The sequence below is a fragment of the Misgurnus anguillicaudatus genome, chromosome 22 (assembly GCF_027580225.2).
Source record: "Misgurnus anguillicaudatus chromosome 22, ASM2758022v2, whole genome shotgun sequence".
Lineage (NCBI taxonomy): Eukaryota > Metazoa > Chordata > Actinopteri > Cypriniformes > Cobitidae > Misgurnus > Misgurnus anguillicaudatus.
The window spans coordinates 30,857,580-30,875,098 of record NC_073358.2 but is presented as its reverse complement, the minus strand read 5'-3'; the positions used below and the strand labels follow the sequence as shown (position 1 = coordinate 30,875,098).

At 37.4% G+C, this 17,519-nt stretch overlaps 1 protein-coding gene across 1 annotated transcript in view; it reads left to right on the top strand.

Annotated features, from left to right (window-relative positions):
- Positions 1 to 17,519, top strand: part of ttll11 (tubulin tyrosine ligase-like family, member 11) — a 38,453-nt gene that overhangs the window by 4,253 nt on the left and 16,681 nt on the right. Inside the window, exons 2-6 of the mRNA XM_055199601.2 lie at positions 1,608 to 1,707; positions 3,495 to 3,628; positions 7,509 to 8,084; positions 10,749 to 10,844; positions 11,066 to 11,181. Coding sequence (XP_055055576.2) covers positions 1,608 to 1,707; positions 3,495 to 3,628; positions 7,509 to 8,084; positions 10,749 to 10,844; positions 11,066 to 11,181 — 1,022 coding nt within the window. The remainder of the gene's footprint in view (positions 1 to 1,607; positions 1,708 to 3,494; positions 3,629 to 7,508; positions 8,085 to 10,748; positions 10,845 to 11,065; positions 11,182 to 17,519) is intronic.

Sequence of the window (17,519 nt, the reverse complement as noted above, 5' to 3'; positions counted from 1 at the left end):
ACCTATGTATTATTTTTCCATTTTAATCATTCACAAGTTCGCTTTAACATCAAATATAAAATAAAGCATATTTGGCGTGCTATCCAAGTGGAGAGCTGCGAGCTCAGAAAATTTGATCAAACCTCATTGCAATGTTTGTTTTTTGACAATTTCACATGCCCTATACCTAAACAATTCCAATTAACATTAAGATAAGGCTGAATGTGACTGGATTGAAAAGTGATGTCCTTAAGTCCTTATCCACTCATGGCAAATTTGAACGGAGGGGGGATCCCATGCATATTTAGTGTAACGACACTAAAAAGCTTGCTAAACTCTAAACTTTGTAGGACAGCAATTTCCAGCAATCAATATGCATTTTTGGAATCTTCGTGTCTCAGCTCAGCTGTAATCTCAGAGTTTAAAAGGAAAAAAAATTGTTGGCATGAAACATCTGAAATTAGAAAACTGATTAATTTAATCAGTACTGCATAAATTGCCAAGCATGCAATTTGTACAATTATCAGTAAATGTCTATTTTGTTTCTATTGACCAAATTTGATGAATCTAATACAGATATCAATATTTATCTAGGGTTGTACATTCAAATGTTTAATTATACACAGCCTCCAGCACAATGCAGGTGAAGGAAAACAATGTAAAAATACAGAATTTTTGTCAAATCAACATACACTAGTCAACCCGTTCTTGTCTTAGGACAATTTTGATGAACGTTTTTGATCCACTTCAAATGTTGACTAGTATATATATATTTTATGTAACTGTAACATAAAAAATTAAGTTAAACCATTTCAACTTGTTTTTATAAGTTATGTCAACTTATTACAGGTCAAAACTTAAAATATTTAGTTGAACTGACTTGCAAAACCATGCTGCATTTGTTTTTTACAGTGACGGAAACTAGAAAAAATGCATTGAAAAAGTACTACTTAAGGTTTAGTGCAGAAAATCACATGAGTAGTGCTGCATATTGTATGTCAGATTAAAGCAGCTGAAATGGTTTCATTTGCAATTGTTCATGTTTTTTTTTAACACATTTCTGTCATGTGCCAGGCACTTTATATAGTAACACTGCCTTACTGTCCATTAGTTTGTTAAACGGTGACATAATCCTCTCAAAATCCTGCTTAGCTACATAACCTGGGCTATACTCAGCATATTACACACATCACATGCTGATTAGTGCCCTTAATAATCTACCTCACACTCAATCCACACTGTAGGTGTCATGTATTAATACATTTTATTAAACTCATAATGGTGCTTTCAAAAATACCTTCAAGAACTTCCATGACAGATACTGATCTTGGCCATAATTTTTTTCTTTACATATTTCAACTCTGCCATTTTTGCAAATGTTATATATTTTTTAAAAAGTTTATTTGTTATTTAGAATCATTGATATTATAGCCCTCAGCCAAGATATTCATGTGAAAGTAAAAACTAGAAATTGCTTGTCAAATTATAGAGTCACAGGTTTTTTTTTTAATTTTGGTGTAGTTAATCATACTGTAAACGCATTGGTTGTTGAAACCTTGTCAAAAGCATGACATGTTTATTGTATTGTGATTGATATTCACTTTGCCTTTTTTCTTTTGATTCTGCAGTTTCCGATGGGTAGGCGGACAGCCTGTGATATCTACTGGCATGGTGTCTCTTTTCATGACACCGAAAACATAGTTTCTGGGCAGGTCAACAAGTTTCCAGGTAAACCTTACAAAATGTTGCACTTTTCTTGGTAACACGCCACATCTCACCAGTTAATCACAACCCATGATAAGCGGAAACCTTCTGGTCTCTCTCTTGAATCCAATATGGAAGTGACTTAAACTGCAATTCATCGACTGGCCAGTAGAGACAGGCTCCAACAGGGAGTCAATCCCATAGACCCCCTCATGTTGAAATTCCCAACTTTACATTCCCAAATCTTTACATCTTTGTACAAAAAAGTGGTCTGTATAGCTAATTTAACCTTCATGACACCTGTGTGGGAAGAGAATTTTTCTAACTCATCCATTTAAATTATATTAAGCCTTAAAGTTCTGCATAAATATGGGGGCGTGGCCACTTGAGTGCAAGCAAATTGCCACTGTTGTCCCTAACGTCGACCTAGCTGGCGTGGTTTCAGCAACCAGGCACCTCAGCTCCGCCCACGTCCCACCATTTTGTACTTTTTTTATCCGGGTGTGACGGGTGTTTGAAGCACACACAAGTTATGTCCGCTCCGCCCATTCAAGCATGCTCTTCCGAAAACTTTGTGTAACTTCACGGATACTACGTCCATTGTTTTATAAAATCTATGAGATTAAGGCATAGCCTTTGGTGTCATTCCACTATCTATTTAATATCATGGCAGGTTATGTGAATATATTTACTGTAAATCTTTTATTAAACTTGCTTAATTCTTCAGTTACAGAACTTAGACTTCTTTTGCAATTGTAACTACCCTTAGACATTTTAAATAGCAATAAGAACAAAATAGATTTATGTGTAATTCATTTTTACTTTCAAGGGTGAACTTCTTAATTATGGCTCTGGGTATTTAACCCGTTAATTGGCGCTGTCCCATGAGCGGGACACCTACATTTATTTCAATATTTTCTATGTAAATCTATCACGACAAACTATATATTGTTGGAAAGGTCTAAGAATGTTTTTTTCATATTTCAAAACCTTTTAGCAGTAATAATAATGCAGTAACTGTAATTTATTCATTTGTGACACAAGTATGCAGCAAACCAGCACAAACCTCAGTTTTTTGACAATTTTATGTATTAAAAGTAATATTATATTGCATTTTTATTTATTACAAATAAATGTAAACTGCTTTAAAAAAATGAATATTTTCACCTCCAGACACTTCCCTAAAAACCGTTGAAGTGTCTTCTTTTCTAGACCAAAAAAAGGCCAGAGTTACACTAATTTAAAGGTGTATATTACCTTTTCACCAACCCCCCACTCAAAAAGGGCTGCGCCAGTTAAAGGGTTAATATTATTTCCAAGAGGAATTAAACACTTTGAGGAAATATTTGCATTGATTTGCAAACAAATGTTTTTGGAAAAAGTTCAGGTAATTGTTAGTCTAGACTACATTGTTTACCTTTAAAGCAAGGTTATTAATCATTTATACTGTATCTGACCCTGTACATTTAAGCCGGTAAAGAGTCTTAAGTCCTGACTCATGGGTTGGATGTAACATTGCTGTCTTCATAGCTCTATTAACAGTTACTTGCACACAGACAGCCAGTACAAGCTGTGTGTGCGTGCGTGTGCATGCGTGCGTGTGTGTGTGTGTGTGTTTATTAAACTATTGGGGATTAAGAGGCCCAACATTGACTTTAATTTAATGAAACTGCTGGGAAAATCGAATATATTTTAATAGAATAATCCAAATAGAATGATATACTGTGTAGGTAGAACTTATTATCTGGGCCTTGGATCATTTCGCATTGATTGCTCATTCTTTCCTCATCTCCTGCCATGTTGTTGACCAGGAATGATAGAGATGCTGCGGAAGATCAATTTGAGCCGTGCGGTTCGTACCATGCAGGAACTGTTCCCAGAGGAGTACAACTTCTACCCACGCTCCTGGATACTGCCTGAGGAATATCAGCTTTTCTCCACACAGGTAAAATTAATGGGGAACTCTCAGCAACATAACAAAGACTACATGACATGGGAAACTTAAAGCTATACATTGGCAAGCAATTTAATGTCAATTTTATATATAAGTTGGAGGAAAAAATCTGGCGGCTGTTTAGTCTTCTATATTCCCACTAACAAAGAAAATTCTCGGGGGAAAACTCAGCCAGAATCAGTTTGACGCATGCGCGCACATGCAAAATAGTTTTTTGCATGAGAAGGCATTTAAGGAATAATGTATTCATTCACAGTAAACTTATTAGACAGATTTTTTTTACTACAGAAATAATTTCAGCGACATGAAATATTAAATTGCGATTTTTAAAAATATAACTTGTTCACATGTTTTCAGTGTGTGTATCAGTTCTTTTTGAACATTTCCGTCTCTTTTTAACAAAACCATGATAATATTGATAACCGTGATAACTTTGGTCACTATAATCATGATATGAAATTTCCATACCGTCCAATTCCTATTACACACACAGGCTTTCGTGCCAAAGATTATTAAATGTCACTCTTTAAGCAGTTCAATCAGTTCAATGCTTCTTTAAAATGACTTCTGTTCATAATATGTAAACATTTTCCTCACAGAGCAGTGGCCAACTCCGTTCACAGTGTTGTCATGTAGAGATTTCATAAGTTTGTCATTCAATGTCCTGGACAATAAGTAACAGCCCACACACGAAGAGGAAGGCAAAAAAAAAAAAAAACGCAGAACAAAATGCAAAATTTGTCTTGTGGATGTATAACAAACAGAACATACATATCTGTATGTGTGTATGTATGTAGGTACAGTAGGTAGGTGGTACAGTAGTTAGTAGGGTGGTCCTTATAATGAGTCACATTTTTTTCAACTCTCACCCCCTAAATGTGTTAGGATATAAATAAAAACACTATGCAAATTTTTGAATTGTTCCTAAAATATATAGAGGTTGCTCAAAGCCTTTGAATATTTCCAAAATCACATGTTTTTGCAAAAACTGTATCTTTTAAAAACGCACAACACACATAAAATTTGCTTTTTGGAGGGTAACTTTGTTCCAGTTATTTCAGTCGTTTTTGATCCGAGTAACCATATAGCAGACTTGCTTCGTGTTGCTTCAGCCATTGTCTCGGTGTATATTTTGTGCTTCATTCACATTGAAGCTTTCTTGCTTTGAAAGACATATCACAACTAAAACATGAGTTTTAATTGCATGGAGCATGGTCAAGTAAGTCCATTGTTGCCATAAGTATATATTATTAAACAAGTATACATGCAAGCAAAGGTATCACATAATACACAAATGTGTTAAACTTCAAAGGTCTTGAGCAACCTCTAAATATTAATTAAAATTGAAAAATATCTGCCTTTTTTATTTATTGATTTAAACATATTGGTGGGGTGAGAGCATGAACTTTTAAAAGTTGAAAAATAAGGATCACCCTAGTAGGTGGGTAGGAATTATGGATTGATAGATTTACATTAAGTCACACATGTCTTCTCTATTTTTCTAGGAAACAATTGCAGTAAAACTAGGCTAAGCAGTTTAGTGCGTGTCTGTTAATTGTGATTGACAAGTTGGTTGATTCAGAGACTTTGCAGTACAGGATTTGCATGTTCAAGCCCTTTAACAGATGGCAGTTTTCCCAGATTTAATCTTTAACTGGTAAATAAATTAAACCATTTGGCTAAATTTTCTAATTTGCTTTGTATTTATTTTTCTTAAAATCTTGTTTTTTTTACTTAATGTTTACATATACTGTACTGTAAAATTATACTTTTGTGTTTATCAGGAAAAACCTTTTTCTAAATTGTGTTTGTTACATTTTTTATGGAAGCTGCAGAGGGCAGCAGAGACCTGCTGGACATTTTCAGTTGAAAAATATGAGGCTTTTTCAACAGTTGTACACATTCACTAGAATGATAACATAACTTATTCTAAACTAAACTTAACACATTTATTAGACCACTTTATTAGTCTCAAAGATCATCCAGCATCATAAAGTGCTTTAATGCAGACTCCTTTCTGTTTTAAACAGGAGTTGAATGTCAAAACATCAAATTAAATCCTTGTTTTTATACCCAAATTGAGCCGGCACATTTAATGAATAAATTTAAGCACTGTATCTTTTTAAAAACAGTTTTCTTTGCCTGTTAAGAGAAGAGGCTTTTAATTGGTCTGTTTTGTTTTTGTGTTTCACCATTAAGACAACTTTATCATCAGTATAGTACAAGTAAAGTATAATGCATAGACAGCTGATTGTTAATGTATAAATAAGCTCTGACAGTGTGATCACAAGATGTTCAAATGTCACAAACACATTATTTGATTTAATCATTTGTAAATATAATGTCATATGTTATTAATTAAAATACATACATACATACATATATATATATATATATATATATATATATATATATGTCATATTCAAGAGCACCTATGGTCCTATAATACATATTAAAGGAATAGTCTACTCATTTTCAATATTATAATATGTTATTACCTTAACTAAGAATTGTTGATACATCCCTCTATCATCTGTGTGCGTGCACGTAAGCGCTGGAGCGCGCTGCGACACTTCAATAGCATTTAGCTTAGCCCCATCCACTCAATGGCACCATCCAGAGACAAAGCTAGAAGTGACCAAACACATCAACGTTTTTCCTATTTAAGACGAGTAGTTATACGAGCAAGTTTGGTGGTACAAAATAAAACGTAGTGCTTTTCTAAGCGGATTTAAAAGAGGAACCACATTCTACGGCGCAATAGCACCCTCGGGAGCACTTCGACTCGCCTGAAAAGTCCGCTCCCCTTCTCACTCTCATAATGGGAGAGGGAGGGTGTTACTGCGCCGAGTCGAAGTACTCCCAAAAGTGCTATTACGCCATAAAATATAGTTCCTCTTTTAAATCCGCTTAGAAAAGCGCTACGTTTTATTTTGTACCACCAAACTTGCTCTTATAACTACTCGTCTTAAATAGAAAAACGTTGATGTGTTTGGTCACTTCTAACTTTATCTCTGATTGGTACCATTGAATTAATTGGGATAAGCTAAATGCTATCGAAGCGTCGCAGTGCGCTCCAGCGCTTACGTGCACGCACACAGATGATAGAGGGATGTATCAACAATTCTTAGTTAAGGTAATAACATATTTTAATATTGAAAATGAGTAGACTATTCCTTTAATGATATGCAACAGGTACATACTCCAAAGTATACGATATTGACGCAAGTTTTCGTTTCCAACGTATATCTCTTTTCTTGGACTACAACCAACACACAGATTATAAACAAAAGTTTACTTCCTGGGATTGGTGATGTAGACAAGACCGACATTATCATAATTCCTCCCGCTTCGGACTCACAGCTTGTAAATTAACTTGTGTTAGCATTGCATTATGACCAAATCTTTCAAATATGGTAAGGAGTGTCCTTTTCCAGCTGACGTCAGAGGTATTCAGGCCAATCACAACGTACAGATTAGCTGGCCAATCAGGAACACAGCACTTTTCAAATCGAGTTTTGTACAAAATCAGTGCGTTTCAGGAAGAAAATGTGTGTTTTTTTACTATAAACCACGCAAACACATTGTATTATACCAAATACACAAAATAAAGTTTTTTTAGCAATGAAATATGTGCTCTTTAAACTGTACCTGTCAAAATGATTTGCAGCATCTGGGTTAACGTGTGTTCATAATTTTGAGCGGTAGTTATCTGAAAATAACGAACCTTAGAATGTCGCGACTGTATCAGAATTAAGCATTTTAGTGTGATGTGTAATAATGACACAAGTTTAAGCATTTTAGTGTGATGTGTAATAATGACACAAGTTTAAGATGTTACAATGTTTCTTTTGATTTCCCCCCCATCAAGGTTCGACTCCTGAAAGATAATGATTCCACCCTTAAACCCACCTTTATTGTGAAACCAGACAGCGGTTCCCAGGGCGACGGCATCTACCTCATCCGTGACCCTGCTGACCTTCGGGTTATCTCAGGTTCTCAGATCAAGCAAGCGGTCATTCAAGAATACATCCAGAAACCCCTTCTCATCGACAAACTGAAATTTGATATCCGCCTATATGTTCTGGTGCGTTCATTGGACCCTTTAGAAATCTACATCGCTAAAGAGGGTCTGTCCAGGTTCTGCACCGAACCCTACCAGGAGCCCTGCCAGAAAAACCTCAGTCATGTTTTTATGCACCTTACGAACTATTCCCTTAACGTGCACAGTGGCAATTTTGTCCATTCTGACAGCTGCAGCACAGGCAGTAAACGCACATTTTCCAGCATTCTGTATCGCCTGGCATCTAAAGGAGTTGACATCAAGAAGGTTTGGTCTGACATTATTGCTTTGGTTATCAAGACAGTAATTGCACTTGTGCCTGAACTGAAAGTTTATTACCAAGCGGATATACCACCGGGCAAACCAGGACCTACATGTTTTCAGGTATGTTTGCAAATAAATTCATATATTTGTAAGCATGTGGCCTTTTTGCATTTAGAAAGGCTACATGTCTATGATCAAACAAGTAAAAAGATCACTAATTGTATGCTGTTGGAAATCACTTGTATCTGTATAGATGTCTTTTCTTCAAAAACAAGCAGACACATAGGAGGGAGCATTTAACATTTGCCCTTAGAGCCAACAGTAAGCACGTACAAAATAAAAAGCTGAATGAACCTTGCGAATTGGTTGCAGGTGTTGTTTAAAGGAGAGACAATGTCAAAACCCTTCATAAAACAAACCTAAATCCCTTATTTCTCCATTCTTTTGGTCCCTTTTTTACAGAATATATAAAGTTTAAATTTGTTTATATCTCCTACGAGTGAATTTTGTGAACATTATGAGTACACCATAATATAATTGACTTAAAGACATAATATGTAGATTTTCACCACTAGAGGTCACAATAACAAAGGCAAACCTAACCGTGGGTTCACACCAAACGCGGTAGAGGCGGCAAAAACACGGTATTCACGCGTAGTTCAACACTTGAACATATTGAGTTTACTCTTCATTCGCGTGTGAAAGCCGTTCATGAAATTTTAGTCGTTCGAGACATTCCCGCGGAAAATTGCATCATGGGAGGGGCTTCTGCCACTCCGGTCGCTTCCTGTAATTACTTCACTATTAGAGCAAGCTGCTGTTTAGTTAACGTAGCGCGTTTTTCCTCCAAAGTTTAGATTTTTCAACCCACGCATTTCCTACGGCAACACTCAATTTGCGTCATTCGCGCAAACTTAACGCGCAAATGAGGCAAAATCACGTCTACCACACTACGCTAGACGCCTCATTCGTGCCACGAGACCCCCAGACACGCGTAAACGTGTCTTTACATTGACTTAACATTGAAATTACTCGTGCTTGACAGCATAATGGTGTTATGAAGGAGAGTGGAATGATGGATTTTTTGTTTTTACCATCCAGAGACATATGCAATTCGCTAATCATGTTCATGGATGAAGTAATGATTTTTTATGCTGTACGTTTGATCACATTATTTTATCATAATGTATTAGCTGCAAGGCACAACAGCTGCTTGTTAGGTGCCGTTTAATCGTCACTTCCGCATTTGTTCACTCGTGTTGCTTGAAACTAAGGAAAGCACAGATATTAAAGCAACACTATGTAGTTTTTTTACCTTTAAATAATGTCTCTAAAATTATTTCAGTGATGGAACAACTTTTAACTGGACAAATTGTACTGTTGCTGCAACCTGAGCAGCCTCTTAGCTGCTACAAGCACACTCTGAAAGTGGCGATGGAGGGTAGAGCACACAGCCCCGCCCCTCCCCCTGCCTGCAGAAGAGTGTCTGATACCAGACACTGTTGCGCTTTTCAACCACATGGAGGAGCTGTAAGTCATTTTTACATGGAAACTACATAGTGTTGCTTTAAGTCATTGAAAGGGCGACTATTACAAGGTAGACAAGGGACGAGCTGTTATTTAAAACAGGAATTTCTTTGGATTTACAAATCTTTGGGAACATTGTCATAATGTATGTTCACAACTGAATTAAATATATCACACTGTGCAAGTGTTTTTGGATATTTTGTTACAAAAATTTTACATATTTTGGCTTTCAAGATAAAACTAAGAGCCACTGAGATGCTTTCTTCAATGCATTGACGTATTTCCCACTTGAAGCAGGAAGTTATGGCGCGCCGTGATGAGTGGCCCTAACCTTTTTAAATAAACAATCGTGTTTCGTTTACCTCACATCCAGCAGTCTGATGAGAAGCTGAAGTACAGAATGATGTCAAGAAAATCATTGATTCTTATTGAATTTTTATTTAAAGGGGACAGAGAATGAAAAACCATTTTTACCTTGTCTTGGTTGAATAATGGTAGTCTACCCACATTCACAAACATACAAAAAGTGCTAAACATCTCAGTCTCATAGAAATGTCAGCCAGAAAACAGCCCAATCTGGAAAACTGATGCTTTTGACATCACAGGCATCTAACTGCCCCTCCACTTTAAAATAATTGGCTACATTTTTTTGAGTGGCAGCAAAGTCAGCCAATTAGTAATGAGATTGCAAGTTAAGCCAGTAGGGGGCATTACAGACCCAAACAAAAACATTTTTGTCTACATGTCACATCACAGAACAATGATAAATACTCCGTTCAATCATTCTATGTCACCTTTAAACTCTTAAGGGGATCGCACACCGGCCGCGCAGCTCAGCGCAGCTCAGCGCCGCGCAGCGCCGCGCCGTTCTAAAAAAATGTAACACATTGTTTTCTATGATATACGCACACCGGCGCCGCCAGGTGGCGCCTGTCCGCGCCGTCCAGCTGTGACTCAGGAAGTTGTTCTAATCCCTGTCGCGCCACAGAGCGCCACTCACATAGTTTAACATTAAATAACATCATAAGTGTCCCACATCATTAATGATTAACATTGGCTGCTAACGTATATTTTACATTTTGAAGCAGACGCTATCTGACGAAGCTCGCGCTATTTAATGTGCACTTCCGGTTTACAATACCTCCGAGTTCTCCTAGGCGCGACGCGGCACTGCGCGGCGCTGAGCTGCGCGGCCGGTGTGCGATCCCCTTTAATGCTAAGAGCCTCTTTAAAAAAGATGATGGGTCTCCATTTTAGATCTTGGGCTTTGACATCCTGCTGATGAAGAACTTGAAACCTTTTTTACTGGAGGTCAATGCAAATCCCAGCATGAGGATAGAACATGAACAAGAGGTAAGGTTGCCCATCTTCTATCAAACTATCAATGTGGTTTGAGTAAAAAATGCCCGAAAACATTTTTGAATGCCTTAGTTGTGTCATATTGTATCCAGTAAGTTACTGCTGTTCAGATCTTCTCATTGTGTTTATTTATGACTCTACTTGTGTTTAATCAGAGCAATGCTGGTATAAGCATCAGTCTGTTAGGATGTTGATTATTGACAGTGTTTTGGCAGGTGTCAGCTGGTGTGTTTGAATATGTACCGAGTCCAGTCGATGAAGAGGTGAAAGTAGGGGTGATTAGAGATACACTGCGACTCATGGATCCCGCTCAGAGGAAAGAACACATAACGTGAGTAACAGACAGTTTAAGACTTGTTGGAATAATGATGGTGCAATGTGTGTGTGTGCGTGTGTGTCAATAATGATCTGCCATCATAAGCCGGAAACATTTAATCCAGGAAATCCTCTGATGGAATTTCACACTTGTGTGGCCAGTATCCTTCATCTCTTTCCATCATGGAAATATGAACAGCCTCATGACATCATGACTTGATTTGTGTTTGATGTTGTCTATGTTGAACTGTCACTTTTTCTTATTATTGTACACAGTCTATGTAAGCCACATACTGTGTGCACTTACAGTTTATTTTCATGTACTAGATGTATGTAAACTGCGGGAGTATAAAAAGTGACAATCTAAGAAAGTTTTGCAGACTTCAGAGTTGTTATAAGTACTATGAAAGCCAAATTTAATTTTGGGATTCAAAAACTATTAATAAACAAATAAAAATCCCTGCACATAGTTCTTTACAGAACAGCACATAAATGCCAAGTTAATGTTTTTTTTATCTCATGTCCTACTTTGTCTCAATCTGAAAAACAAATCTGTAACTATGATGACTTTCTAAATAAACACACTGTTCAGAAACACCTCTCATATTATATTTTAAAGCTATAATGTCCTGAGAGTAAATGTCAGCAGTAATACTGACAGCAGTAGAAAGTCACTAAGGTTTTACTAGTGTTGTACAATGACAGCTTATTCCTCAAAGGTTACTGCTGTTATATTTGTGGTGCTTTGTTGTTGTCAATCATGTTTAAAAGCTGTATTTTTGGATCTTGCACATGATATTCTTTGGAGAATATGAACAAATTTCCCTGACGCAATTTTTATGTGTATCTTATTACATTATGTACAAGTATTTTAGCCATATATATTATGGGATGCGTGGTTCTGCGTCATAAGGTGCCTTGCTCAAGGATACCACAGTCACAACCTGCAGGCCGTGAGATGCACACCGGCGGTGTTCGGGTTACAAGCCTGACTCTCTAACCATTATGCCACAACTATCCGTGACATTGTGTTTTAACAGGGTGTCAATATATGCATGCTATACCCAAAACAGGAAAATAAAATAGCTTATATTTTACCTGAAATTGACAGTCAAAATTTTTTGTAAAGTTAAGCCGCTTAGCCCATTTTTTTTAATACCAGTTCTTGAAGGAGTTTTAAGATTTAGGGCCAGATTTAATATGTGCTTGCGCCAGCGCAAACCATCATTTTGTCATTAAATAACGACTGTTGGGAATTACTAAAGACACACAGTGGATAATTAGCGCTAAAAAAGGTGTGCACCTTTTTGCATATGCATTTCTTGGAGTTTCCCTTTCAGACCAAAATTTTTTCTAAATCATTTTAGATTATTTAAATGATTTACTAATGATTGCACGAATGATATAACTGATATTTGCGCCATTATTTAAAGGGATAGTTCACCCAAATATGAAAATAATGTAATTAATGACTCACCCTCATGTCGTTCTAAACTCGTAAGAATTCCGTTCATCAGTTTAAGATGTTTTATATTTAGTCCTTCCTGACCCTTCATTGAAAATCTATGTGTGGTATACTGTCCATGTCCAGAAAGTTAATAAAAACATCATCAAAGTAGTCCATGTGAAATCAGTGGGTCAGTTAGAATGTGTTGAAGCATCGAAAATACAACCCCAAAACAGAAAAAGTTGGGACACAGTGGAGATTGTGAGTGGGAAAGGAATGGAGTAATTTGCAGATCTCATAAACTTGTGTTTTGTTCACAGTAGTATATAGATAACATATCAAATGTTGAGGGTGAGATATTTTGGAATGTCGTGCCAAATATTGGCTCATTTGTGATTTGATGAGAGCTGCACATTCCAGGGGAGGTTGGGACGGGTGGCAATGGGAAGCCATAGAGGTTAGGTGTACATACAAGGAACAGCTGGAAGAGGACCAATGTTTAGGAATAGGACTGTTGTCCCATTTTTGTCTAAAACAGGCTTCTAGTTGCTCAACTGTCTTAGGTCTTCTTTGTCGCATCTTCCTCTTTATGATGCACCAAATGTTTTCTATGGGTGAAAGATCTGGACTGCAGGCTGACCACTTCAGTACTCAGATCCTTCTTCTACGCAGTCTTGACTTTGTAATTGATGCAGTATATGGTCTGGCATTGTCATGTTGGAAAATGCAAGGTCTTCCCTGAAAGAGACGACGTCTGAATGGGATCATATGTATCTAGAACTTGGATAAACCTTTCAGCATTGATGGTGCCTTTCCATATGTGTAAGCTGACCATGACACACGCACTCATGCAAACCCATACCATCAGAGATGCAGGCTTCTGAACTGAGCGCTAATAACAACTTGGGTTGTCATTGTCCTCTTTAGTCCGTATGAAATGGCATCCCAGTTTTTCAAAAAGAACTTCAAATTTTAATTCGTTGGACCACAGACCAGTTTCCCACTTTGCCAAAGTCCATTTTAAATGAGCCGTGCCCAGGGTAAAACGCCTGTGCTTCTGGATCATGTTTAGATATGGCTTCTTTTTTGACCTACAGGGTTTTAGCTGTCAACAGCGAATGACACGGTGGATTCTGTTCACTGACAATGTTTTCTGGAAGTATTCCTGAGTCCATGTTGTGATTTCCATTACAGTAGCATTCTTGTATGTGATGCAGTGCTGTCAAAGAGCCTGAAGATCACGGGCATCCGGTATGGTTTTCCAGTCTTGACCCTTACGCACAGAGATTGTTCCAGATTCTCTGAATCTTTGAATGGTATTATGCACTGCAGATGATGATAACTTCAATCTCATTGCAATTTTTCTCGGAGAAACTCAGAAAACTATTTTTCGCTGCAGCGTTGGGGGAATTGGTGATTCTCTGCCCATCTTGACCTCTTAGAGACACTGCCACTCTGAGAGGCTCTTTTTATACCCAATCATGTTGCCAATTGACCTAATAAGTTGCAAATTGGTCTTTCAACTGTTCCTTATATGCACATCTACATCCTCTGGCCTCTTATTGCTACCTGTCCCAACTTTTTTTGGAATGTGTAGCTCTCATGAAATCCAAAATGAGCCAATATTTGGCATGACATTTCAAAATATCTTACTTTCAACATTTGATATGTTATCTATATTCTACTGTGAATAAAATATAAGTTTATGAGATTTGTAAATTAGTCCATTCCTTTTTTACTCACAATTTCTACTGTGTCCCAACTTTTTCTGTTTTGGGGTTGTACATTTAGGTCCAAAAATAACAAAAAATACGACTTTATTTAGCATTGTCTTCTCTTTTGCTTCTGTTGTGAAGCGTATGCACGAGACGTGTTATCTGGTGCGCCCCAGCTGTGGTTTTTTGTTTTTTTTGTTTTTTTTGTGCCCCCGGTCTGAGGGAGACGCACGTAAGTTTGAAAAAAAAAACTTTGCAAACATGTCTGAGGACAACACACCATCCACGTCATGCAGTCACGTGATTTTAGTCTCGCGCATGCGCTTCACAAAAAATGCGGAAGAGAAGACGATGCGATGCTGAATAAAGTTGTAATTTTTTTATATTTTTGTGTATTGTATTTTATGTATAATGTGTTTTCGATGCTTCAACACATTCTTACTGACCGACTGATGTCACATGGACTACTTTGATGATGTTTTTATTAACTTTCTGGACATGGACAGTATACCACACATAGATTTTCAATGAAGGGTCAACAAGCTCTCGGACTAAATATAAAACATTTTAAACCGTGTTCTGAATATGAAAGGAGGTCTTAAGATTTTGGAATGACATGAGGGTAAGTCATTAATGACATTATTTTCATTTTTAGGTAACTAGCCCTTTAACACAGAGAAAAACAAACAAACATGTTTTAAATAATTTTTCACTTAAAATGGCTGCTTATTTTAGCTGATAAGAGGAGGCTTGGTAGAGACAATACAAGGCAGAGAATTTTTTTCCACACATAAGAGTTTATTTGTAGTGCCAGACGAACATATTATTAATAAAAAAATATTTTTTGCTTATTTTTTATTTGAGTCACAGGAGGAGAATTCATACATCAGGTGTTTCAAAACTTTTTGTAAACCTTCATATTTTGTCCTCCGGTTCTTTTCAGTGTATTTGGGCTTTGTTAGCTAGGATTTCACACCCCGAATTTTGATCTGCAATGTCCATGGTGCTGCACTCAAGCACATCAGGCTTTTGTAGATCACCCGCACCTCATCAGCTCTGCTTATTTGCCACCCTGAACTAATTTGTGCTGCTCTTAGATTGCGTTGGTCATTATGGAAATCAGCTGCTGCGCTTGTGTTGTTTAATTTGTGCCATTTAAGTAATAACCCGCAGATATTAAAACACTCCCATCGTTGCTTTTTTGGAATTGCGCTCTCACGCTAATTTGCTCCGTTTAGTAAACCTGGCCCTTAAGCGCTTTGATTATTTAAGATATTGCCCCTGTGCCATTCCAGTTTGTTTTTGACACTTTTTAAGCAAATGTTTTTGTCTTAGATTTGTCTAAGATAAGTCTTACCAACAACAGAAAAGGACCTTGAATTCATGAGATTAAAATCTCATAAACTTTATGTAGATGTGTGTCTATATTTAGCTGTATTATGCATGTAATAAAGGACTCTTGTAGTCTTTGTATAAACCTAATAGGTGTGTTTAAGTTGTGTCTCCGACATCAGCACTTTTGCCCTTTAACTCACAAGGGCAACAACCTTCAGGTCAGAAGCCAAGGCAGTACATCTGCTGTTACTTACTCTGCCACCGAATGCAATGCTTGGATTCCTGGCCATCTGGGCACAGTGCACGTACATGAGAACCAAATTTGCTTACTTGGTTTTGTGATTGGTAAATAATTGAAGAGCTCAGACGCAAAACCACCTAAGCGCGTCTGACATGTTTTCTTGTAAATGAGCATTTTTATCAGACTCTTAAATAAGGCATTCTGCCAACAAACCGCTATTTCTAAATGCCCTGAGGCTGGGATTAAGCAGATTTGATCGAAAGTATTTGATTAACGTATAGTAGTACTAGTATGTGCTAAGAGCGCTCAGTCATTTTTGCTCATCTAGAGGCTTTTGCATCTCAACTTCTGTTATTTTTCATTGTGCTGATGTGGGTGTAAACAAGTGCAAAATTGTAAGGCTTGTGCTTTGCGTTCTTCACTGTGTGACGAATACGTTTTTTAGGTTTTGTGGTTTGAAATTCAACTTGACGAATGTTCTTTGGTTGTGTGGTACTACAGTATATGGAGTTATCATAAGCTCAACCAACAAACTCCTTAGTGCTTTTTGAATATGACCTTTACTTTTCCCGATAACATTTTAAATGTCCTGTATAAAAACTAGCAGAGGTAGAGGAAAAGAAATATTTCTTTGCAAAGGACACTTGAACAAATTGATTCAGAATCCAGATGATATGGATGGGGAGGTGAGAGTGTGCTAGACACTGGGGAAATGGAGATAAAGGATGTTTGACTGAACTGCAGTGAGTTTAGCACAGGAGATCCTTTTGAATTGAAAGAGGAAGCTTTCTATCACTCTTAAATTACATTTCAAACAGCCTTTTTTCATCTGGTCACTTCATGAGTTGTCTCTGATCGGATAGCTATCTGATTTGTTAAAACCGCTCTATTTACATTTGGCGACATAATAGCACATTGCCAAAACGGATGTCAATCCGAGCTTCAGCTATCGCGCAAAATGCAAATACATTACTCTGTCTTAAAAACCGACAAAAGACGAAAGGTTGTTCTGTATGATGGGCAGGGGACACGTCTCTCCTTGCTCGGCATGAGCTGGTACGCGCAGTACAGAGCAGCAGGAGAGTAAAGCCTCATTTCGTAGTACTGGAAGTGCACATTAAATAGCGCAAGCTTAGTCAGATACTTCAAAATGCAAAATATACTTTAGCAGCCAATGTTAGTCGTTAATAATTTGGGACAAATATGATGTTATTTAATGTTAAACTATGCGAGTGACACGACAGGGATTAGAGCAACTTCCTAGTCGTAGCTGGGCGCCCCGGACAGGCAGGTGTGCGTATACTCATAGAAAACAATGTGTTTGATTTTTTTTTTTTAACCATGCGGCGCTGAGCTGCGTGTCCGGTGTGCGACCCCTTTAAGGGTGACCGGATGGGGTGTGTCCAGCCGTGTGACAAAGTTGAGAAAAGTGTAACTTTATGCAAATGATGAGCGGCTTTCTGTTGCGACTACCAATGAGAGCGAAGCAGTGGAGTTCACGTCATGGGATGATAAATAAATGCCGATATACACTAAAGCCCTATTCGGACGGGATTCGTTTTACAGGGTTAGATGGCGTAATGTAATTTTACCACAGGACGTCTGTCTGTAATATT